Source organism: Trichosurus vulpecula, chromosome 8, assembly GCF_011100635.1.
Source record: "Trichosurus vulpecula isolate mTriVul1 chromosome 8, mTriVul1.pri, whole genome shotgun sequence".
In the NCBI taxonomy this organism is placed as follows: domain Eukaryota; kingdom Metazoa; phylum Chordata; class Mammalia; order Diprotodontia; family Phalangeridae; genus Trichosurus; species Trichosurus vulpecula.
The window spans coordinates 249,237,409-249,263,776 of NC_050580.1; the positions used below are offsets into that span (position 1 = coordinate 249,237,409).

Sequence of the window (26,368 nt, forward strand, 5' to 3'; positions counted from 1 at the left end):
CATTGGAGTTTTCAATTTGGGATCTCTTTCAGGGGGCGATTGGTGGATTCTTTCGATGACTATTTTACCCTCCAGTTCTAGGACCTCGGGGTAGTTTTCCTTGATGATTTCTTGGAAGATACTGCCCAGGCTCTTTTTTTCATCATGGCTTTCCAGTAGACCAATAATTCTTAGATTGTCTCTCCTGGATCCATTTTCCAGGTCAGTTTTTTTCCAATCAGATATTTCACGTTTTCTTCTATTCTTTCATTCTTAGATTTTGTTTGACTGATTCTTGATGTGTCATAGGGTCATTAGCTTCTGCTTGGCCAATTATAATTTTTAATGTATTGTCTTCATTTAGCGTGTCTACCTCCTTTTCCATTTGGTTAATTTTACTTTTCAATGAGACATTTTCTCCATTTATATTCTGAACTTCCTTAACCATTTTGCCAATTTTACTTTTTAAAGGTTTGTTCTCATCAATGAATTTTTTCCCATTTTTTCCATTTTTTTCTTTTATCTCTCTAATTTGATTTTTAAAGTCCTTGAGTTCTTCCAGGAATGCTTTTTGGGCTGGGGACCAGTTCACATTCTCTTTGGAGATTTCAGATACGGATATAGTGTCAATGCTGTACTCTTCTGAATTGGTATTTTGATCTTCCCTGTCTCCATAATAGGAATCAGTAGTCTTTGGTATTCTAGTCTGATTTTTCATGTTGTATTTTTCCCCTGGCTTCTTAAGTGCATCTCTGCTTCTGGGGTTCATGGGGCTCTGTCCCAAGCTGCTTGTGTTGGGAACTGTGGGCCTGCTCACATGCCCAGTGCTCTCCCAGACTGGCACACTGGCTGGGTTCCTCTGCTGTTCCTGGTTGGTGTGGTCTAGTGCCATTCTGTGTGCCCGGTGCTCCTGCCCCACTCAGTCTACTAGTGGCTTCTAATTCTTTCAAATCTATTCAGAGTCACTTTTTAGATGTATCTGACAGAATTTGTGAGAGAGCTCCAGTAGTTCCCTCCTTTCACAGTGCCATCTTGGCTCCTTCCCCCCCGCCCCGGACAACTTTCTAAATCTGTGAGGTGCAGAATAACAGCTTGGTCAACAAGTGTTTATTCTGTGTCTGGCCTGTGCTAAGGAAGTGTCCTCACCAGAAGTGAGTTGCATCAATGAAATCATGGGGCCAGGTTAAAAGAAAAACAGTACATGATGAATCCATTAGTAAAGACTAAAGCATCAGTGCAAGCAGAAACAGGAGAGTACACTGAAATGAAAACAGCCCTAAAAGACATCAGGTCAGATTAAATGGCATCATCAGTCTTGATTACAGAGAACCAAAGATGGAGCACACTTCCACCTTCCCCATATGCAGCAGGCAAATCATACATGTGCTGTTGGGGTGATTCTGATGGTCTGTCTTACTACAATCTTTGTTCAAAGGCATGGAGGGGTAAGGAAGTATATTTGGAAGATAATAGCATGAAAAACAAAAAGTACTAACAAAACCTTTTTAAGAGAAAAAAATAATGCAGAATTTCAGTTCACTATTACAATAGCTAACATATATAGCACTTTTAAGGCTTACAATGTGCTTTACATATGGTATCTCACTTGGTTCTCACAACAGCTCTGTCAGGTAGGTACCATTATTACCCACACTTTACATACAGGGAAGCTGACTAGAGAGATTAAGTGACTTGCCTGGGTCACAGAGGCAGGATTCAAACTGAGATCTTCCTGACTTGAAGCCTACTTTGCTGCCTCTCTACTCATCTGTGTGGCAAGAAAGGTGTTGGAAGCCATACTGTAAAACAGCCATGGGGAACCTGCAGTTTAGACCATATACACCAACTGAATCAATGCTCTAAATATATTTTTAAGGAACTTGAAAAACGTTTGCCTTAACTTTTGAGAGAAAAGATATTTTATCAATCATTCAAATCATTGTAAGCAAAATCAATAGTTTTGATTATACAAAGATAATATTTTTACACAACAAAAAGCAATTTCTTTAAAATTAAAATAAAACATTGGAAAATATTTGCAATAAATATGCCAGTATGAAAGTCTAACATACATATAAGCTAAAATGTACTTATAATCATTCAATCAGATATTTATTAAATGCCTACTGTGTGTCAGGCACTTTGTTAAGCACTGGGAATAAAAAAAGGCAAAAGGCAGTCTGTCCTCAAGGGGCTCACAACCTAATGGGGGAGGAGTGAGAAGACATGTAAACAAATATATACAGACAAACTATATAGGAAATAGCTAAACAGGAAAGAATCAAAAGAAGGAAGGTGCTAGAATTAAGGGATGTTGTGAAAGGCTTCCTGTAAAAGGTGGGATTTTAGTTGGGACTCAAACCAAGGAAGTCAGCAGCTGGAGATGAGGAGGAAGAGTGTTCCAGGCGTAGAGGACAGCCAGAGACAACGCCTGGAGCCAAGAGACGAAATGCCTTGTTCATGGAACAGCCAGGAAGGAGGCTGGTGTCATTAGATCAAAGACTACATATTGGGGAGGAAGGTACGAGGTTAAATGAAGGGTTTTGAATGCCAAACAGAGTACTTTATATTTGATCCTAGAGGCACTATTTATTGAATAGGGGAGTGATGTGGTCACACCTGCAGATCAGGAAAATGACTTTGGTGGCTGAATGGAGACTAGATTGGAGAGAGGAGAGAGTTGAGGCAGGTCAACCCAGAGGAGAGAAGTTTTATTCGAGAGGTGTTATAAAGGTGAAATTTACAGGCCTTGTCAACAGATTAGATATGGGAGGTGAGAGATAGTGAGGAATTCAGGATGACACCTAGGTTGTGAGTCTGAGGGACTGAGAGGATGTTACTCTATACAATAATAGGGAAGGTAGGAGGGGTTAGGAGGGTTTAGGGGAAAGATAATGAGTTCTGTTTTGTATATTTTGAGCTTAAGTTATCTGTTCAGTTTGAGATATCTAAAAGTCAGTTGGTGATGTGAGACTGGAGGTCAGCAGAGAGTTTGGAGCAGGATAGGTAGATTTGTGAATCATCAGAAGAGATAGTAATTAAATCCATGGTAGCTGATGAGATCACCAAGTAAAGTAGTATAGACAGAGAAGAGAAGAAGGCCTGGGACAGAACCCTGAGGGACACCAGCTGTTGGAGGCATGATCTAGAAGAGGATCCAGCAAAAGAGACTGAGAAGGAGCAGTATGATAGGCAGAAGGAGAACTAAGAGAGAGGAACATCCCAAAAATTTAGAAGAATGTATCAAGTAAGTGAGATTGACACACAGTGTTAAAGGCTACAGAGAGACCAAGAAGAATGAGCAGTGAGAAAAGGTGATTGGAATTATAAATTGGAATTAAATACATTGGAATTAAAAACAAACTTTAAATAGCCACATAAAAGATGCCTAATTTCCCCAATAGTCTGGTACATATAAATCAGAAAAATCTTAAAATACCACCATACACTCACCAGAGTGGCAAAAAATGGCAAAAGATTGATAAAGGCCTATGTTGGAAGGGTTTCGATATAGCAGGAACTCATACAATTTTGGTGGAACTGAAGTCTGATCAAAATATTTTGGAAAGCAATTATAGTATATAGTAAAAGTTGCAAAAGTAATCATTTTATTGCTAGGACTTTTTCCTAAAAAATTATTTTCCAAAAAAAAAGGATCTGTCCCTACAAAATGATTAAGATTCTTTGTAATAGTAAAAATAAGAAACAACTTGTATTTCTCTGAATGACTGAATAAATTATGTTATGTCAATGCAAATGGAATATTAATGTGCCATAAAAATGATCACTATGCAGCATTTAAGGAAATATAAGAAGACCTATATGAGGTCTTACAAAATGAAATCAGAAGTAGAATCTCAGACCTAAACAGACGCACAGCATTTTCCTTGCTTCTCTGTTGTTTTGGTTCCATATATTGTTAAATGTTTTATATAAGACTGTTCCTTATTTTATAGGTGTACTTTTTCTTATTAAGCTTGGAATGAAAACTTTAAAAAATTGTTTCTAAACTTGTTACCTCTAGTTCATTATTTAATAATAGCCTTTTCTTAGTGGGAGTGGGGGAGGGAGAGAATGGAGTACTGCCTGCTTTGTTGGTATAGTGGCCTATCAGTTGATCTATCCTTATATACATATATATATATATGTCTAGGAGTAAATTCTTAACTAAACAAGTAATACGGGCAATAACAAAAAATAAATGAAATCTGAATTATGCAAAAATGAGATATTAATATAAGTTTCTATTAAAGAATAAAAAGCAAGAACAAGTTTGTGAAAACCAACTTGAAGAAAGGATCTCTGGGAGTTGAAGGGAAAAAAAGCTGTCTATGCAGTAAGAACTAGCTCTTGAGAAGGACTCACTCTTCACCTTTCCCCTTGCACCTCTTCCAGAGTGCAGTGAGCTGGTAGTGAGGAATTTATATTCTTTTGCCTCTCTCCCATGGCAGTGGTGTCTTGCAGTGAAGCCGACTTGCCCAGGAAGAGATGCTTTGCCCATAATAGAATTTAGCCACGTGGAAGAGCAGGGCATTGCAGCCCAACAGTAACTTGTCCAAGGGGAGCGGTTAAGAACACCACGAGAAGAGGAAAGACAGATAGCACCAACATGTGAATTGCCTTTTCCAAATATTTCCTTCATATTGACCTCTCTGCTTGTTTATCGAGTATGTGTGTGTGCTCTTCCCACTGATGCTGTATGTCTTTGTGGAAGAGTGCTCCTTAGGTTTATGGGGGAAATATTTAGTTACCCTTGTTCATGTTATGCCATTTCAGTGAATGTCTTTGCTTTAAGGCATTAAAAAGCTCTACCGTGACTGTCTTCATTTCTTTATCCTCTTCTCTTACACTAATCTCTTATCTATTTACTTATCACTAGAAGACTCCTGAGCGCACTGAGGTATCAGTTCTGAAGTTGTCTGACAGAGAGGAGATGCCAAAGACATGGGAGAAAATCTCATGCCCTATTAATACTTAGTAAAGGTGACAGAGAAAATCAATGACCACTAATATATATGCCTAAATTTTCCATTTACAAAATATTTAGGAGAATGGTCAAGGTTATCCTCAATGAGGGTATTCATAGGTAACAAAACAGGCTTTCACAAGTCATATTCAACAGTATGACTTTTCTTTACCATTTCACAATTAATTGAAAGATGTAGAGAGTATAATATCCCAAGCTAATTATTGTTTGTTTCATATAATAAAGCATTTGATAAAGATTTGCTCTACTAGAGCAAAATGCAGTCTTAAAGACTCTTTTCCAGCAAGGTGCTTCCATCCATGTATCAAAATCATACAAGATTCTTTGAAAGGTATAACAACAGAAAAATCTCTTCTAAAGCCCCTTGGTTATAAAGCTACATAAAACGTGTAGATGTAGGCTTACCAAAAGTAATCTCTACTGTGATGGAGACCCAGCACAGAATCCAGATAAAAAAGGATGTCTTGTGGATTTTGAGGCCCAAGCCTCAGAATTTTGCAGAGCTTCCTGGAAGAGATCTGTAACCTCTCAGGAAAGTTTGGCCTAATCATCCACATGAGAAAAATCAAGTGGATAAAGAATACCCTATTTCCCAGATTGTGACATGCATTTGGATGGACAGCTTATAGAGTTTTTCCGTAAGTGTATATTTAGGACAGAGAGTACAAAGGGAAGAGTGGGGAACATCATTGAACTCGAGGAGGAGAATAGGCTGAATTGCCTTTAGGAAATGGCAAAGCTCCTTTCGTAACCCCAGCCTTATTCTGGAAACATCTTTTTCATGTTAACATTCTGTTGGTGCTGTACTGGCTTTGGAGTCCGGGGGCCTAAGTTGAAATCATGCCTCTGATGCTTGCTACCTGTGTGACCTTGAGCAAGTCATTTAATTTCCCTAAATCTCAGTTTCCTCATTGGTAAAAATAAATCGATGGGATAATTGGCCTTTGCTATCCCATCCAACTGTAAATCTATGATTCTGTGGCTTCAAGACATGGAAGGTGATGGTCTCTAAAGAATTGAAAATCAATATAACTTACAGGTCAAAGGAGAGATTCATAGTAGGTATGAATAGGCTGAAACATACAACGAGTGAGGAACTTTGAAGAACAGGAATGATGTCATTGGGGAAATATCTAATAGGAGGATGTGGGCTACTGATGCAGTGAGGGCAGGGAATACCAGGTGAGGAGCTCACATGCCACTGGTGTCCTTGTGATGTCAGAAGAAAGCGAGGAAAGCCTCCAGCATGTTTAGGAGGCTTCCTGTGCCAAGCTTATGGGAGGATGTGAATGAGAGCCCCAGAGGAGCTGCTGTGAATAAGTCATGGTATGAATTGTTGGAAGGAACAAATTGATATGATCACAGATCCATTTGAATATTGGGGAATGCTCCTGCAATTCTTCTAAAACTTCACTTTGGAAATAACCCAGGGACATAGAGCATGTAGTACTCTAGTAGATAGAGCTGGACTTGCGGTCAGGAAGACCTGAGTTTAAATCCTACCTTATTTGTTAAGCTGTGGGCAGGTCACCCCCTCTGGGCTTTAATTTTATGTCTGTAAGATAATGGCCTCTGAGGTACCTTCCAGCTCTAATTCTGTGGTCTTAGGAATCTCAGAATCCATTTCCCCATCTGTCAGATGGAGGTAGTAATAGCAGTTAGCTCATAGGGTTGTGAGAATCAAATGAGATAACATATAGAGTAACTTTAAAGGGCCACATAAAGGTTAGCTCTCACTATTTATATTTATTGCCTTTTATTTCTCTGTAGTGTTACGCTGTTTGAATATCCTTTCTTCACACTTTTCCCCTTAGCTTCCATGGCTCTACATTATTTTGGTTTTCTTCCTACTTCTGACCCAAAAGTTGGCCCCTCTTCTTTTTCCTGATCCCCAAATGTAGGGTCGTAAGGTCCTTCTTCTTGGCCCTCTTCCCTTTTTATATTCGCTGCCTTGGTAATCTCATCTGGTTCCATAACTTGAATTAATAATCAAACCTCCATGAAGATAAGCTCACCCATCCTCCTGGCTTTTAGTCCCACTCCCAAAAAGCTGCCAGTATTACCACTCGGATGCTTCACCATCACGTCATATTTAACATGTCTAAAATTGGGTTTGTCATCTTCTTTTTTCCAAAACCAGTTTCTTTTCCTGACTTTCACATTTCAATCAACAGTAGGTACCGTTCTACCAATCATCAGGCACAAAATCTTGAAATCATGTTTTGCCCTTCCCTCTTCCGTTCCTGACACAGAATCAGTTCTCAAGTCTTCTTCATCCTTTTCGGTATTTCTTGAATCTGCCTCCTTTTCCATTCCGTTGTTACTACTCTAATTCAGGGTCTAATGCAGGACTGATGCATGGACTATTACAACCACCTTCACCATCTTGCCTTCACACAGATGTAAATCTCATCCCTCTTCTATATTGCTACCAGACTAATCCTACTGAAACCCTGCTTTTAGCATGTCACTTCCCTACTCAAAAGCTTTTTATGGCTCCCCATTCCCAACAAGAGGAAATTATAATCTGGAATTAATTTACCTGTCTAGTCCTGTCTCACTGCTCCCCTGTAGGAAACCTAACCTCCAGCCAAACTGAACTGCTCATTATTCTGACCTATAAGCCTGGAACTATATTTGCCTTAACCCTCATTTCTCCCTGTTTAAATACTACACCTTCAAAGCCCATGCAAAATACCATCTGTGAAATCTTACATGGTTATTAGGCAGGAAATTAACTCTTCCCATAAATTTTTATAGTGTTTTTGTGCTACTTTTCAGAATTTAATCTATAATCTTGTAATTATATTTGTACTTCTCTTAACTCCCTTACTAGATGTGGAACTCCATGAATTTCTTATGCATCTTTTTATTTCTCACACTACACATAGTAGACTCCCAATATACATATGTTGAACAAATGAATAATTTATTTACACTTACATAACACCTTTCATCTAATGAATTCCAGGTCAGCAGACCTAGACAGCTACGTGGCACAGTAGATAGCCAGGTCTGAAATCAGGAAGATGAGTCTTCCTGAGTTCAAATCCAACCTCAGACACTTACTAGCTGTGTGACCATGGGCAATTACTTAACCTTGTTTGCCTCAGTTTCCTCATCTTTAAAATGAGCTAGAGAAGGAAATGACAAACCACTCCATTACCTTTGCCAAGAAAAATCCAAATGGGGTTTTCCCCATTTACCTGCTTCTCTTCTAATTTTAGCTATATTGGTTTTGTTTTGGCAGGGGGAGCATTTTAAATTTTATGTAATTAAAATTCACTCTTAGTCCATTGGCTCTCTTTCTAGAGGTGGGTAGCATATTTCACCATTAGTCCTTTGGAAATATGGTTAGGCATTGTGTTGATCAGTGATCCTAGGTCTTTCAAAGTTGAATATAATATTACTGTCACTATATAAATTGTTCGTTGGTTCTGCTCACTTCACTTTGCATCAGTTAATATGTCTCTTCCCAAATTTTTTTGAAACCATCTTTTTCATCTTTTCTTACAGAACAGTGCTATTCCATTACATTCATATAGCATAACTAGTTCAGCCATTTCCTATTCAATGAATATCTCATCGTTTTCCAATTTTTTGCCGCACCAAAAAGTTGCTGTAAATATTTTTGTACATATGGGCCATCTTCCTCTTCCTTTGATTCTTTGGGGTACAGACCTAGTAGTGGTATCTCTAGTTTGTTCCATTGATCTCTTACTCCTCTTTTTTTTAAATCAATACCAGATAGTTTTGATGACTGCTGCCTGATAGTATAGTTTGAGATCTGTAGGTGCTATTCCCCCTTCATCCCTATTTCTTTTCATCAAGAGGAGAAGATGAAGATGGCGTGCATTGCAGGCCTGGGGGAGCAATAAGTGCAAAGACATGAGGTAGAAGATTGTCACTTGTGCAGAACAGCAAGTAGTCCGGGATAGGTAGGTTTATAGTTAAGGTGAAGGGCTTATGTTAGAAGACCTCATGGATAGGAAGAGGCCAGGTTGTGAAGATAAAGAAGTTTTGATTTGACCCTTTAGGGAGCCTCTGGATCTTACTGAGCGCAGGGATGACAGCATACCAGAAATTACTTCGGCAGTTGTGTAGATGATGATTTCGTGTTGGGAGAGGCCTTCGTCAGAGAGACGCCCAGTAAGGGTCTAGTGCAATACAGACAGTTCTTGCTTTATGTAAATGTGCATTATGCAAATTTGACTTTATATAAAGAATTCTACTGAGGGAGAGGTGCAGGGAAAAGGGGCCCCATAAAGGAGGGTAGGGGGAAACAGCTCAGGGGTCGCTACTTCGCAAGAGGAATTAAAGAGGAAGTTGCTTAAGGGGAAAAAAAAGATGTAACAGATGTAACAAAAACCTGTATGAAGAGAGTTTGGAAAAAAGTGTACCCGCATTTGGTTCCCAGTTTTCATGGATATAACAAAGATGAAACATTTGAACAAAAGTGAGTAACAGGATGGTAAAATTAGCATAAGAACCGGAGCTAGAAATGGATGAGAATAATGTGCAGGAGTTGATTGAGTCTCATGGAGAAGGAACTGTTGAATGAGGATCTGATTGAGCTGCTGGCTGCAAAGATTGAAAAAGAAGGAGGAAAAGCTTCAGAAACGAAAAGGTTCACAACACAACAGTTGGTAGAAGCATTTCATCATATAAGTAAATTTTCTTGTATTGAAAAGATAGATTCAAGATTTTTGAAAGTTCAAAGATGAGTTAAGGATACTATCACTTGCTGTTGCCAAATACACGAGGAAGAAAAGAGAGTCACTTCCTAAACATCTCTCATTAGTTTCATAAAAAACTTTGCACAGCCAACCACCAATGATAATTTCTTGAAAAATGCTGTCCAGGCCCTTTTTTTCATCATGGTTCTCAAGCAGACCAGTAATTCTTAAATTATCTCTCCTGGATCTGTTTTCCAGGTCAGCTGTTTTTCCAATGAGGTATTTTACGTTTTCTTCTATTTTTTCATTCTTTCGATTTTGTTTGACGAGTTCTTGATGTGTCATAGAGCATTAGTTTCCACTTGCCCAATTCTAATTTTTAATGAATGTTTTCTCCGGTTAGCTTTTGTACCTCCTTTTCCATTTGGCCAATTCTACTTTTTAAGGAGTTGTTTTCTTCAGTTACTTTTTTTTCCATTTTGTCAATTGTATTTTTAAATTTTTCTTCTACCTCTCTTATTTGACTTTTAAAACCTTCTTGAACTCTCCCAAGAAGGCTTTTTGGGCTTGAGACCAGTTCGTATTCCCCTTTGAGGTTTCAGATGTGAGCATACTGACCATGTTGTCCTCTCCTGAATTTGTGCTTTGATCTTCCCTCTCAACAAGTTATTTCTCTACGGTCATTGACTTTTTTTACTCTTCTTGCTCATGTTGTTTGCCTTTTTTTCTGGCTTTTAAGTTTTACCTCTGCTTCTGGGACCTGGGAGGCACTGTCCCAGACTTCTTGTGCTGGGGGCTGGGGGCTGGGGGCCTGGTTACTGGTTTTCTGTGCTGGGGCCTCAGGTGCTGGCAGCTGGAAGTTGTAGTGGTCTGGTAGTTTACCTGGTGCTGAGCTAGAGGTAGTGTATGCCTGGTGTTGGCACTTGCCTGCTCCTGCACCCTGGGGCTTAGGATCTCCTGCTGGTCTGCTGAGGTGGGGCTTGCTGGAACGCCTCCTGTGCTATGCTGGTCCCCTTCAGCCACAGTAAGAGGGACCTCTCCCATTAATCCCCCTAGCCTCTGGAGCTAAAAGACTGCCATACCCCATCTTTCTGCTGGCTCCGCTGTTGCAGGATTTTTCGTGGGGCAATATTCTCTGGGTTTTTCAAGGTCAGCAAAGGAGGGTGAGAGTGACTTACTCCTTACTTCGCCATCTTGGCTCCTGGAAGTTTAAATAGGTGACTGTCAAACATTCAATCTGTGGGCTGATAGCCCCAGGAGTCGCTGGTCCCACTGCCGCAGGACTGCGTTTCTCGCTAACTCAGTTCTGACAGACCCCCTCCTGTGCTGAGATGTCTGGGAGTCACCACTGCTGCCCGTGATTCAGTCACCTGGGGTCTGCTCCTGCTTTGCTGTGGTCATGCCTGCCCTGATGCAGCCTGTGTGCTAGGCTGCAGTTCTCTCCCAGCCTGATGCAACAGACCCTTCCTGTTGGCTTTCCAGGTTGTCTTGGGCTAGAAATCTGTCGCACTCTGTCTCTTTGTGGATTCTGCTGCTTTAGAATTTGTTCAGATTGACTTTTAGAGGTATTTGAAGGAATTTGTGGAAGAGCTCAGGTGAGTCCTTGCTTTCACTCCACCATCTTGGCTCCTGATCTCTTTTTCATTATTCCAAACCACCAGTGATAAAGGCTAGGTGCAGTGAATGGGGAAGGGGCGACATGTTGCACATCCATATTAATTTTACTGTACTTTTGATGACTGTACTATGTATACTTTATCATTTTACCTTTAATTTCATGATTCTGTTTGTTATCGTGGTTGTGAGTTATATAAAGTTATTATCTTGTGTATGCCTTTGTTATGTAGGCAAAGTGAAGTGTGTAGGTAGGGGCAAATTCGCATTACATAAAATTATGCCCTATGGTCTGCAGAACAGTCAACTTACTGTAAAGCAAGAACTTCCTGTAGTCTGCTTGAGAGATGTGATGCTTTCAGGTAGTTTGTTCAATAATTATCAAATTGATGACAAACAAAGAAGGTTGCATAGCTACTGCTAATTTTAACTTCTAGTATTGAATCTTTATTCTTTGTAAATATAAATACCTTTCTTAAGTACTATTTTCTTATGCCCTTATGCTTTTTGTTACTTCACAGATAGATAGATATGTACTCAAAATAGTCTTTTTGCAGGTTCCCATAAATTAAGTATTTATGGTCACAGCTTCATATTCAATAACTTTAGCTTATGTGTTAAATTATCTTTGGATCATGGATCCATTTATACGAATTTGCAAAAAATGAGTAGATTCTTAATGTGCATAATAGAGGACTCAGTGGAAAATGTTTTCAAAGATATTCTCAGAAAGAACAGGGACAGGCACAGGACTTATAATTTCATTGGTATAGGAAGGCTCCCTATTCAAATGCAGGTCAGCACCCTTTCTGCAATTTAAATTTGATTAGAGCACTGAGAAGTTAAGTGATTTGTCAGAGGTGAATGTATGTATGTCTGAGGTGAAATTTGAACCCAAGTCTTCCTGGGGTTCTATCCACTACGCCTTGCTACTACCTCTCTTATATTTCAATACTTCTTCCCCCACCCCCACAAAGCACTCTTCTACTTGGCACCAGTTTCTTAAATGTTTTTTTTTATTCTTCTCTAAGATTCAGATCAGCAGCGAAGAGAGAAACTTAAGAAAGAATTGGCACAGTTTGAAAAGGAATTAAAACTAGCTAGAATGGCCACACAAACAAGTAACAGACTTAGTTCCAGTCCACTTTCATCTGTGGGTCTAAAGGTAAGGTAACATCTTTTAAAACCTCATTTGAAATGTTAATAATGTTAGCTTTTACAGTCAACTACTAATACAACATTTGCCTTGTTTGTCCACAAGAATGCTACATTTAAGCCAGGAATGTGTTTCAGGGAAGAGCCTGGTCCCAGCTTGAGGGATGGGCTATAGTATAGTTAGGAGGGAAGATTTTAGAACTGTGTAGTCACAAAGCAGAGCTAGACCAGGACTAGCAGCAAGATAGGAAGTTATTAGAGCTGAATAGTTTTTAGTCAGAGGTTATAGTAACAGAGTGATTGAGGGGAAAAGTTAGTCAGAAAGCTTAATAAATATTAAGCACTTATGTGCCAGGCATTGTGCTAAGTTCTGAGGATACAAGAAAAAGCAACAATTCCTACCCTCAGGGTGTTTTTGCTCTAATAGAAAGTGTCCAAATCAAAAAGCTGGGATTGGGGGAATAGAAATCTAAGGAATGTACTGTCCCCTGGAGGAGACAATATGCAAACACTTTTACTGAGAGGCACCGGTTAAATGAGTAGTACAGGCCAAATGGATCAAGGTTAGGATTGAAATGAAGAGGCAGGTGAACAGAAGTAGATTGGGGTATGAAAAGGCATGTGGCATGACTCCCAAGGAAGTTTAGATTGCTTAGGAAGATTTATTAGCAAGTATGGCTTTCTAATGGAGTTAGAGGGAATTCCTTTGGTAACCCTGCCCTAGGGCAGCTCATCCGTATCTTAAAAGGACCAACTCTCCAGGGTGGATCCTATTTCCCATGGCTGACAGCTGTTTCTTCCTGAACCTAAGCTTTCAGGATCTGTCTCAAAAAACATTTCTGTGTTCTTGGAGCAGCTGAAAACTAAGCTCAGGCTTGGATATAAGAGCCTGTTTCCCTCCATACCACCCCCATGGTTTTTGATGTCCAATTCTTCTTCCAAGGCCATTGGTCTAGCAGCTGGGCATTTGATTGGACAACTGTGGGACTTTTTTTTTTTCCTGTTTTCTCTTTTGGAATGCGGAGATAATCAAGTACTTTTGATGAGTTTTGCTTTTCAAATGTAATGGCAAGCAAAGTGGACTTCTTGGGTTTTATCTTTTTTGAGCGCTTCTCAGCACTAAGGGATCTTTGATCGAATCTGGAGTCTTTGATGACCTGCTTACATCAAGGGAAGGCCTAGTTCACATGGGTTTTAGTCACATGGTTGTGATGCCCTTGGACCCTGAAGAAGTGTATATAAACTCAGAGGTTAGCGTTTTGCCTTTGGGGACACACTCACTGAAAGAGTGTCGGTGACAAGACTCTGGGTAGCCTTTGAGAGCCCCCCCAGCTTTGAAAACTCAGATATTGGTGCTTCTCTCTGGTAACTATGTATGTATAGTTTGGTCAGATAGCTAGAAGCCTGTCTGTTGATTTGTGTTATTTGCTCCATTTATATTTTCTCTGTAATTTCTGTTTGTATTTGCTCTGAAGTTCAGGGTTCTGGCTTATCTCCCTGAACTAAGTGAATGATATGTGTGTGTGTGTGTGTGTGTGTGTGTGTGTGTGTGTGTGTGTGTGTGTTTAATCAAAGTGAGATCGTAAACCCCTTTAAGTTGCTTTCCTTAGAAAAGCAGATCAAAGAACCTGCGCTGGCAGCCCTCCTGTGTGCTGGTGTTACTGACCTTACACAGCCACAGTAGCTGCTAGTAGCATTGTGGTTACATTGCCTAATGTGATTTCTTCACCTTTGTTAGACTATGAGTTCCTTGAAAGGAGGGACGTCTACATTTCTTTGTATCACTTGTGCTTAATACAGTGCCTGGCACATAGTAGGTACTTAGTAAATGTTTACTGACTGACAGTCAAAATAATGTGACCCCCTATGATAATGCTGTAGAACAAAGAAGCATCTTGAGCAGCAGGCGTAAGCCGGTAGTTTTCACTTTTTACATCTCACATTTCTTCCTCCCATGAGGGATTGCCATTAATCCAGAAATCTTTATAGTAAGAATTCTCAAATGATACTGTTATAACAGATCACTATATAAGTATTGATAACTTTCTATGTGTCAAAATTTAGAATTTCATCTTCACAGAGGAAGTGTTTTATGAGGGTACTCATGTATGCAAATAGTACCATTCTTTAACCTCACTATGGTGGTTTTGACAAATTACTTAAGTTCTCTGAACCTCTGTTTTTTCATCTATAAAATGAACATAATACTTAGATTTTTTTTTTACCTCACAGTGTTACTGTAAGAAAAGTATTTTAAATTCTAAAACATAATATAGCCATTAAGGTAGTGTTGTGAAAAATCCTAGAAGCACCTAGGACAAACAAACACCTTAGCAGAGATTTAGATCAAGGCACCAGATGGAACATTAATCAAGAAGACCAAAGAGAGATATCAGTAAGCTTCTCTGTCCACTTTTAGATTGTACAAGAAAATGATCAGGAAGCCTGTGAGCACTGACAGAGCTGATGTCCCAGGACAAATAGAAGCCAGCGTGAGCTCCAGTAAATGGACATGAGAACAGCAGGATCTCAGCCCTGGTCTGCTTGTTTGAGTAGCAGCAAGAGACAAAGCCACCCCTCCCCCATAAGTCCCTGTTCAGAGAGACAGGGCAGAGCAGTGGTCCTACTAGAGCCACAGCAAGAGACAGCCAGCATAGGACCTAGTCGGCTATATATCAAAAGACCTCTGTGAGCCAGTGCCCCGTCTGAGAGAGTCACCTGCTTACCTGGGAGGCTTGAACCCCAACATCCCTTTAGGACCTATAAAGGCAGGACTAAGGGATAGAGACAACCCCCATTGGGAATATGCAAGGAAATGGAGGCCAGTACTCCCATTAAGCCACTAGCATCAGCCATTCAGAACTACATTATCATCCAGTCTAAAAAAAAAGGAAGAATTGCAGGCAGGACCAGGAGAACATTATACACAATAACAGCAACGTTGTGCAATGACTAACTTTGCTAGACTTAGCTCTTCTCAGCAATGCAGGGCCCTAAGACAACTCCAAAAGACTCAGGATGGAAAATGCCATCCCCATCCAGAGAAACAGCTATAGAGTCTGAATGCAGATGGAAGCATAGTATTTGTTCTCTCTCCTTTTTGTTTTGTTTCTTTTTTCTAGAGGTTTTTCCCATTGGTTCTAATTCTTCTTTACAACATGACTAATGTGGAAATGTTTGATATGAACATATACATATACATATATATATATACATACATACATATATATCAGATTGCATGCTGTCTTGGGGAGTGGTAGGGGAGGGAGGGAGAGAAAATTTAGGACTCAAAATCTTATTGAAGTCAACGTTGAAAACTAGAAATAAATTTATTTAAAAAAAAAAAGAAAGCGAAGGATCAAACTGGACCTGTCCACCCCATCCAAGAGTGTGGGAGGGGGTAGAGTAAGAAGAGTATTGTGTAAAACTCTGAAATACGATGTTGCAATTAAAATGGTGACATAAAAGATCCTAGAATATAAAGATTCTTAACCTGAGGTCCAAAAACTAATTCAGTATTTTGATACTATATTTCAGCGTAATTGGGGTCCTTTATAGTCCTTTGTATTTTTCTGTATTTTTATTGTATTTTTTGTATTTTTCATTATCCTGAGAAGGGGTCCTTGGGTTTCACCACACTGCCACAGTTGTCCATGGCACAATAAAGGTTAGGAACTCCTACCTTAAAGGAACCCAGCTATCCCTACAAATACCCCAGAAAGATTTAAAATGGTAATAGAACAGTGATTAAGAAGACTTGCAGGTACTCGGAGAAGGGGTTTGATGAAGGAAGTAGAAGTCTGCCTTAGTGCCCATAAATGGGCCTGCAGCCAGATGAATCTCAGCACTGGCTTGTCCAAGTAGGTTGATAGAGAAGTTCAGAAGAGGCAAAGACCTTCGGGTAAAGTTAATGGGCACTGTTTTAGATATATTGAGTATGCGATGCCTTCAAAAATATCCACTTTAAGAGTTGTCCAAGAGGCAGTTGATGATGCAAGATTGGAGCTGAGCAGAGAGACTGTATATATATATAGATCTGAGAATAATCTGCAGAGAGATGATAATTAAACCCATGGGAGCTGATGAGATCACCAAGCCAGATAGTATAGAGGGAGAAGAGGGCTCAGGACAGGGCCTCAGAGGACACCCATGTTAGTAAGTGTGACCTGGATGAAGATCCAGAAAAGGAGGCAGGTTAGAGTAGAACCAGGAGAGATCAGTGGTTGAAAATCTAGAGGGGAAAGAGGAGAAGGGTATGATTAACAGTTTTGGATGGTGCAGAGAGTTAAAGAAGTATGAGGATTGAGGAAGACCATTAAATTTATCAAGTAAGAGAGCATTGGTTATGGAAATCAGATTGCAGAGCTTTAGAACTGAGTTGGAAGAAAGGAAATGTAGGCACTGATTTTAGATATCTTTCTCAAGTTCAGCTGCAAAGGGGAGGAGAGTTATAAGATGATGGCTAACAGAAATGGTAGGAATCAAGTAAGGGTTTTTTTAAGGATGAGGAGACACAAGCATATTGTAGGCAGCACAGAAGCAACCTACACAGGAGCAGACGAGAAGAGATTGAAAATTAGAGTAAAGATAATAGAAGGGAAAGTTGGCTAGAGAAGAACGGAGAGGAGGTAGGATCAAATATACTTGTAGGAGGTATTGTCAAAGAGAAGGGCCATCTCCATGAGATACAGTGGTAAAGCAGCTAATGATAGGGGAAGACACTGTAATGTGTGATGAGGAGGAAGGGAAAAGAGGGAGAACTCAGTGAATGGCCTCATATTTTTTCATTGACGTTTATGGCAAGAGAATAAGGGGAGCTGAGGAAAAGATATGAAAGATTATGATAGAGGGAAAACCAAGTTAATATTCATGACTGAATATAAATGGGATGAACTCACCTATAAAATGCAGGAGGATAGCAATGATTTAAAACAGAATCCAATAATATGTCCTTTACAATAATTAAACTTGACACATTTCACGGAGTTAAAATGAGGGGTTGGAGCAGAATTTATTATGCCACAGGTTAATTCAAAAAACCTCTGGCAGCAATTATGATCTCCGACAAGGCAACAGTAAAAATGACATCATTAAAAAGGATAGCATGTAAACCAGGTTAATGTTTAAAGACTATATAGACAATGAAATAATATCACTACATTGAAACTTTACCAAAATGTCACTAAACTCTACATGGTCTTTGACCCAGTGCTACTTCTGTAAGGCATAATATACCCCAAAGACGTCAAAGACAGAAGGAGAAGAGCCACATGGATAAGAATATTTATAGCAGTAAACTGGATGCCCATCAGTTAGTAAATAGATAAATAAATTATGAATAGAATGGAATATTATTGAACCATAAATATGGGATTCACAGTGGATTCACAGAAACCTGGGAAGACTTTATTAATTGATGCAGAGCAAAGTGAGCAGAACCAGGAGAACGTACAATGACTATAATAATGTAAAGGCAGTTTGAAAGCCTTAAGATACTTGATCAGTACGATGACTAGTCATGCCTCCAGAAGACTGATGATGAAGCATGCTTCCCACCTCTTAGCAGACTTGATGGACTGTCAGAATGGAGCATGCATTTTCAGATACAGTTTATGTGTGAATTTGTTTTGCTTGATTAGACTTATTTATTACAAAAAGTTTATTTTCAAGGGGATGTGAGAGAGGAGTGCATAATAATCATGGAAAAAAAAAGATAATTTTCTACTTGATCCTGGAGGCAATTAGGAGCCACTGAAATTTACTGAGCAGGGGAGTGACACAGTAAGACCTGAACTTTAGAAAAATCACTTTGACAGCTAAGTAGAGAGAGAACTTGAGTGAGGAGAATCTTAAGGAAGGCAGACTATTGCATAGTCTAGGCATGAAATTTTGAGGGCCTGCCACTTGGGTGATAACAGTCAAAGAAGAGATGTGAAGGTGTGAGGGAAGGGGATCTAGGAGAAATTTTATGAAGGTAGAAACAAAGGGACTTCTCAGATGATGGGAACCTCTCTGGTTCCTTCTAACAATTTTGTGTCTGTTTTCTAATTCAGAACTAATTTTGTACTTGACATCCTGTCTCTCTCAGGGTTCCATTCCTTGCTCTCTGTTTTAGTTTCTGCTTTAAAGAAATGCAAAACAGCAATGTCATATACTGTGCTAGGTACATTTTTGTTGTTGTTCACTTATTTTAGTTGTATCCGACTCTGTGTCTCCATTTGGGATTTTCTTGGCAAAAATACTAGAGTGGCTTGCCAGTTCCTTTTCCAGATGAAGAACTGAGGCAAACTAGGTTAAATGACTTGCCTAGGGTCACACTGCTAGTAAGTGTCTGAGGCCAGATTTGAATTCAGGAAGGTGAGTCTTCCAGGCTTCAGCCCCAGCACTCTATCCACTGCACCACCTAGCTGCCCATAGCTAAGTACTTTGGGGTCACTCATTTTTCTTCTCTTGATTGTTCATTGTGTCTGTTTTAGACCTTCTCTATTGTTCTTGAACCATAACCCTATCCCAACCTTATTCTCATAAGACAATTCTGCTTCCTACACCTAGAGCTTCATCAGCCTATCCTTTTACAGAAGTTTTATGTGTCTTAACCCCTACTTGCTCTTTGCATAATCTCTCCTCCTTTACTATCTCCTTGCCTTTTGCTCACAAATGTCTGAATTAACGGATTAAGAGAGAGAGAGGAAGATGGTATTCTGAGTTTGGGAATCACTGCTAGAGCGTGAGCAAAGGCAAAGTCAAGAAATACTCAGTGTGGAAGAGAATGGTTTGAGATGAGATTGCAAGAGTGTCAGATTTTGGTGGTTCTTGAACACCAAGCAGATAACAAATTGTGCTCCAAAAGCACCATAGAACCACTGAATATTTTTAAGAAGAGGAATGATATGACTAGATCTACACATGTAAGAGCTTATTCTAGTGGTAGTCATTGAAGGCAGTAAACATTAATTACCACGTGCCATTAATGTGCCACGTGTTTGGCTAGGTGCTGGGGAGACAAAGAGGGTAAAAGACAGTCTGTTTCCTTAAGGAACTCACTATCTAATGGGAGACAACATGGAGAAAACTCTGTACCAACAAACTAGATATAAGATAAATTGTAAATCAACAGAGAGAGGTCATTAGAACTAAGACAAACCAGGAAAGGCTTCCTGTAGAAGGTGGGATTTTAGTATGAAACATGATATGGCTGGAAAAATAAATTAAAATGGAAAAGCCGGTAAAGAGGTCGTTAGAGTGTTCCAGGTGGGTAGTAATGAGGTCCTGAGATGGCAGTAGGAACAGAGAAGGGATGAATTTAGGAGATGTTATAGAGACTAAATTGAGAGAACCTAGCAAATAATTGGATATGAGAGGTGAGGGAGAGAAATGTGTCAAAGATAACCCCTAGGTTGTAGGCATCTGGGTAAATGATAGCACCACAGGGGGAAAAAATTGACAGGAAGAGAAAGTTTATTAGGAAATATAATGAACTCAGTTTTGGAAAGACTATGTTTGCTGTTTATGTTAGGCATCCAGGTAGTGATATACTGAGGATTTGAGGATGGGGGGCGGGGTGGGGAGGGGCCATAGAGACCATATTGCCAAATAGAAGGAAAAAGAATTTTTAAAAGAGAAGAATTGAAGCTTTTTTAAAAAATCACCAAAGAAAACATAAAGAAGTTCAGAAGAAAACAGAAAGAAGCAGCATACCTTTGAAAATAACATGCTGAATTGATTATATACTTTTATTTAAAAAACAAAGTATATTAATAGAAATTTGCATTTTTACATATATAGAACTTCCTTTTTTTTGGTGTTAATTAAATTGAGAATAATTTTTAAATCCCATCATGTATTTCTTAATTGGCCAGCGTTACTATTAAGTAAACCTGAGTTGTTAGGTGTGATCTTCATTCTCAGAAAAGTTGCTGTTTACTGTTGTGTAAGTCAGGGCTGTCCAAAACATGAGCCGTGCGCCCCCATGTGGCCCACCTGTCCCCACCACAAGCACAGAAATTGACACAGATCCTTTAGTTAAAACATTTATGTCAATTTCCACACCCATAGTAAATACAGGCGGGCCGCATAAAATTGCACTGCAGGCGGCATGCGGCCCATTCGGACAGCCCTGATATAACTTATTAACATTGGTCTCTGGCTGTTTATATTTGAGAAGTTTCAACTACCAAAGATCTTCTCTGTCTTAAAAAAATGCCAACACTTCCTACTAAGAAAAATAATTATAATTTATAACTTGACTGTGATTTGCATTTCAGTGAAAAAAGTGCTGTGAACATGGACACGCTGAGGTATAAATGGCTGTCTATGCCGCATTTTTTTGTAGTTTACAACATGAAGTTGCAACATGTAGTTTGCCCCATGAAAACTTTTCATGTTTATGCACTGCTCTAGGGTTTTCAAGTGCTTTCTTCACACCACTGTCAGATAAATAGTATAAGTATTATTATCCCTCCCTACAGATGAAGAAACTGAAGCCCAAATAAGTTCAATGAAATCTAGTTAATGACAAATCCAGGACCAGAACCTGGGTCTGCTGCCTCTTAAGTCCAGTTTTTTTTTCTGTTATATTCTAGAATAATAATTATAATAATTAAGATTCGCAAAACATTTTCTGTATCTCATTTGATCCTCACAACCCTGTGAGGTGGGTGCTGTTATTATATCCATTTTACAGATGAGGAAACACCGATTGAAAAAAGTTAATGACTTACCCAAGATCATACAGTTATTCTGTGTCTGGAGCATGTTTCACTTGGTCCTGACTCCAGCTCCAGCACTCTGTCCATTATTCCACTTCACTGTACTTCAGTAAGTTGAAAGGCATTTTAAGAGAAAAGTATGAAGTATCAAAATCCAAAGCTTATCAACTTTGCTTTACAAATTAGTGCAGATTTAAATTAAACAACAGTGTAGATTGTTTTAAAATATACTGCCATTAATTATTTTATTTTGTAGATGAATGGCTTCCCTGATTTTTTATTTCAGACATTTTACATCATTTCTGAAAGTTGCTGGTTGAATAGTTAATTGTGATGTGGTTGTAAAGTTAAGTTGATCATGGCTGCAAGTACCTTCTGCAGTGATCTTTGAGCCCAGGAATCTGAAATCTGACACTGCACTGCTTCCATTGCTTCTTCCTCTGTTTGTGTGGAAGTGATGGAAGCAGTCACCATGATCTTAGTTTGTTTCTTTCGTTTTTTTAATGTTAAACTTCAAGCAAGCTTTTATACTCTACTCTCATCTTTAAGAGGCTTCTTAAGTCTTCGCTTTCTGCCATCAAAGTGGTGTCATCTGCATATCTGAGATTGTTGATAATTCTCTTGGCAACCTTAATTCCAACTTTTGAGTCATCCAGGCTGGCATTTTGTATGATGTTCTCTGCATATTAGTTAAATAAATAAGGTGACAATATACAGCCTCGTTGTACTCCTTTCCCAATCTTAAAACAGGGTCTAGTGAGGGTTTTTTTCCAAATATGAGAGATGTATTAGTAGGGAGTATGGTACATTGGGAAAGATGAAGATTGTAGAGTGGAGTAATGATTGTAGGACTGATCTGATAGAGAAACCAAGAGGGGAAGGGATCAGAGATACCTGTAGAAGGGATGGCCTTGGAGAGAAAAGGGGCCACTTCATTATCAGAGACTAGAGTCAAGATGGGGAGAAAAAAGCTGACATCAGGGAATTCAGAGGTGGAGAGAAATGTAGACAAGGAGACTCACAATGAATTGCTTCAGTTTTCTCAGGAAAGCATAAGGCACACTCCTCATATGAGAGTGAGGAGGGGAGGGCTGTCATAGTTGGTTCATCCAATCTCTGCTTGAAGACTTCCATTAAGGAAAGCCACTATAGAGAACTCATTCCATTTCTAAATAGCTCTAATTATCAGAAAAGTTTTTTTTTTTTTTTTGTACATCAAATCCAAATCTGCCTTTCTTCCACTTCTACCTTTGTTTTACCTTCTAGGCTCAAGAAGGGCAAGCCTCATCCTTTCCCTTTTCCACAAGGCATTCCTTTAAATAATTGAAAACTGCTGTTGTGTTCGTGATAAGCCTTTTGTTGGTTTTTTCAACTGAACCTCATTTACCATGTTCTCCAGTCTTCTCACCATGACAGTCACCTTTTTCAGGACACACTCCACATTGTCTAAAACTTTCCAAGAATGAGGCTGCTAGAACTAAGTGTAGTATGCCAGAAGGGGCAGGTTATAGTGGAACTACTACTTTCTTGGTTGTGAACAGCTTTTTCTTTTTGGCTGTCATGTGACCCTGTTGACACACTGAGTTTGTAGTCTATTGAAACCTAGATCATTTCCCTCAAGAACTGTTATTTAGCCATGTCTCCCCTATCTGATATTGGTAAAATCGCTTTTTTTTTAACTCGGGCATAGATCTTTATGTTTATGCCTATTAACTTCCATCTTATTAGATTTGTCCTATAATTCCAGCCTGTCAAGACCTTTTTGGATCAGAACTATATCATCTGTCATATTATCTATAAATCTGACAAGTTTATCACCTATTCCTTTATTTTAGTAACTGACAAAAACAATAAAGAGCATAATGTCAAAGGTAAATCCCTGGGACATTCCATTAGAGCCCTCTCTCCATGACATTATCCATCGATTATACTTTTCATTCAGTCATTGAGCAAGTTCTAAATACATTATTGTTCTAGCCCATACCTCCCCCTCTCATACAATGAGAAAAGCAAGACACTATTAAATTCTTTGCTAAAATCTAAGCATGTAATATCAACATATATTCCTCTGACCACTCAGTTCTGTTGTCAAAAAAGGCGTAGCTTTTTTTTAATGAAACCATGTTGAGTTTTTGTGATGACTTTTTCTAGATGTTCACTAACTGTCCCCATAATAGCACATTGTAGAATTTTGCCATGAATTGAAACTAAACGAACTGGTCTACTGTTCATAATTTCAATTTTTACCCTCTTGCAAAAGTACATGCCATCCTTCAGTCCACTAGTATTTTACCCATTCTGCAAGGTCTGTCAAAAATCATCAACAGTGACTCAGCAGTCACATCTTTTTTTTTAATAACCCTATTATGCACTTACTTTTTTTTCAGGACCTCAGGATGTAGTCCACCAAGGCCTGATGACTTTAACTCATTGAGGGCAGCTAGCTTTGCTGATTGTCTCCTCACTGATCCTGGGTTTCTATTCTCACCTACCATTTTTGTTCTCTACTTCTCAGCAGAAGATCATCCTCCTTGGAAAAGAAAACAAATAGGACTTGAATAGTTTGGCCTTTTCATAGTAATCTGTTATCATTATCCAATCATTCCAATCTGCAGTCCTGTCCCTTGTCTGATCCTTCTCTTGCACATCCCCAACGATCAAACTTTTTTATTGTCCTTAACATTGATAACCAGCTTCAGCATTCTAAGCTTTAGTCTTCTGCATACTCTTCTTTCAGGACCACTCTACTGTCTTGTATCCATTCAGTACTTGCCCTTGTATCTATCTTCTAAACATATCTTCATCTTTACCTTCTTTTAAGTATTTTTCTAGTAGTTAGCAAGTCAGTTAACTTGCATTTCTGTTTATTTCATAGGAGGAAATAAATAATAGCTAATAGGATATATAAAGATTGTAAATGTAATAACTGTTACTACCAATGCATAAAGTTATTCCATATATACTTCTGTATCAGACTTTGAGTCAACAGGACACCATCTAGTAAGACTGGTAAATTTATTTTTTTGTGTGTACTCAAGAAATAATTCATATACCATGAAAATTTTAATAATTTACAAATATAATTTTGGAAGTTCTATGTGTTGCTAAATGGCATTAATAGAAATTATTCAATAATGCAGGTGCAGGCTCTGTCATTATCTGTATGAAGGGTACAGAGAGATGCAATAAGCTTAAAATGTGAAAGATTAATACTACATATAAAGTAATACTTTTTAATGGTGGAGTGTTTTATAATGAAATATGCAAAAGAACCCTTCACAAACAGCTACATTCTAATCTGGAGTGGACTGAGTTAATTGTTTTTATATTTTATATGTACTTAGATACTTATATGTTGTCTCCTCCATTGCAATGTATGTTGCTTTCTTGAGCGCATGACTGTTTTTGCCTTTCTTTCTATTTTCAGCTCTTAGCACAGTGCCTCTCACATAGTAAGTGAATAATAGATGCCTGTCAATTGACTTCTCCAACAGTTAAAATACCACCCTCACAGAATCATATATTTATCCTCCAGAGTGGCATTTTTTTAATCAGAAGTTGTGGCAAGAAGTTGCAGGTTTTTCTGTGGTCTTCAGGGAAGGTTCATGGGGTAGCCAGGGTTTTGATTCGCTTTAAGTACAACTGATGGCAGTCCTATCCCTAAGAGAGGGGAACACAAGAAGGGTCAATAGGGGACCACATTGCTGACTGATAGAAATGTCATTGAGCATTCTTTTGGTTTCCAAAAGAAAAGTTAATTATTATAATATATATCATATGCACAATATATATTATAGGCATAATATGTGTTATATGTTACTATATTTTTAAAATAGTTTTTATCAGAGTTAAAACTTATCAGAAGTTTATATGTGACTGAAAACAATTTAATTTACTTATGAGCCAGTCAGTTTTCACAGCTTTAAGTCTTTGGGTGACCAATATTTGGATTTGTAGTCATTTGAACTTCATGACTCCCAAGTATTTGAGTGTTTGCAGTGTATATCATTACTGTTCTAGGCATATCAAATTCCTGTTCTGAGAAGGGTGGCCAGCCCCTGATGAAACAGGTAGTCATTAGGAGCCCATAGTTTCAGCATTGGTTTTGGGGAGGGAGTACTTAATGAAGTATCTTAAAGATCAGCCCCAATCCTAATGTGACTTTTTATCTTGCTAGAATGATTGAAATCACACACAAACACAGTTATTATGTACCACATTTATTCAAACATAAACCACACTCTCTTTCTCCACCCTTCCCCCCCCCCAAAAAAAATCTGTGTTATACAACACTTGAATACTGCCAACAATTGGTTTGATTTTTTTTTTAGCTGTATGCTTTTATTTCTTCTCTTTTCAAATGCTATTTCCTTTTAGACTATGTAGCCCATATTCAATGACGTCCTGTATTTTGATCAGTACTGTATCTCATGCTGGCTTACCATCCACAATGATGGTTAATGATGGAGCACATTTTAGATTCCAGTAATTATCCTAATATTTTAGTGAATGTTTTCAGCTTGTTACTCAGGAAAGCATGATCTTATGTAACATTTCCTTCAGCTAGATTCTATAGCTCCAGACACACAATTATAGGTGCTGCTGCTTTAATTCAGACCTTTCTAATTGGATACATGGGCTTATTTTCAGTAGCACTAGTAATACACTTAGATTTCATAATACCAGTCTTTCTGTAATGATGTCCTAACTCCAGGTCCTTATCATGTTGTGGACATGAGTTCCTTAAGACAACAAGCAGGATATAAGCTCTGATATATCCTCTGCAAACTACACAAAGGTAGCAAAGGCAAAAACATGGTGCAGTGAAAAGAGTGCTGGCTTTGAAATCAGAGGTCCTGAATTCCAATTTTCGGTCTTCCTCTCACTACCTATGTGACCTTGGACAAGTCACAACTCAGCATCCTCATCTACCAAAAAAAGAGATTTGAATTAGATTAGATTCCAAAGTCACTTTAAATCTATGATCTGAATGTCTGTTATTTGAGATGCAGACTAGCAAAGTTTGGAGAGATTCAACTCCAGAAATTTGGCCAACAGGTAATGAGTTTTTTCAGCTGTAGCAACTCACGAAAACCATTTATTATGGTCTAAAGATACTGTTATCTATACTAGTAGAGGGAATGCCCAAAATAACGAAAATGGCCCCCTAGAACAAAAGGAATTGCCACTAATTGCTCTAGTCATGTTTATAATTATGTTGGACTCAGGTTTCTAACACAATATCTCAC

General features: G+C 38.7%; 1 protein-coding gene across 2 annotated transcripts in view; it reads left to right on the forward strand.

Annotated features, from left to right (window-relative positions):
* The window catches only part of SPATA7 (spermatogenesis associated 7), a 66,214-nt gene that overhangs the window by 19,395 nt on the left and 20,451 nt on the right, over positions 1–26,368 (forward strand). For both annotated transcript variants that reach the window (XM_036737253.1, XM_036737251.1), the window contains exon 5: positions 12,288–12,421. In XM_036737253.1, coding sequence (XP_036593148.1) covers positions 12,288–12,421 — 134 coding nt within the window. The remainder of the gene's footprint in view (positions 1–12,287; positions 12,422–26,368) is intronic.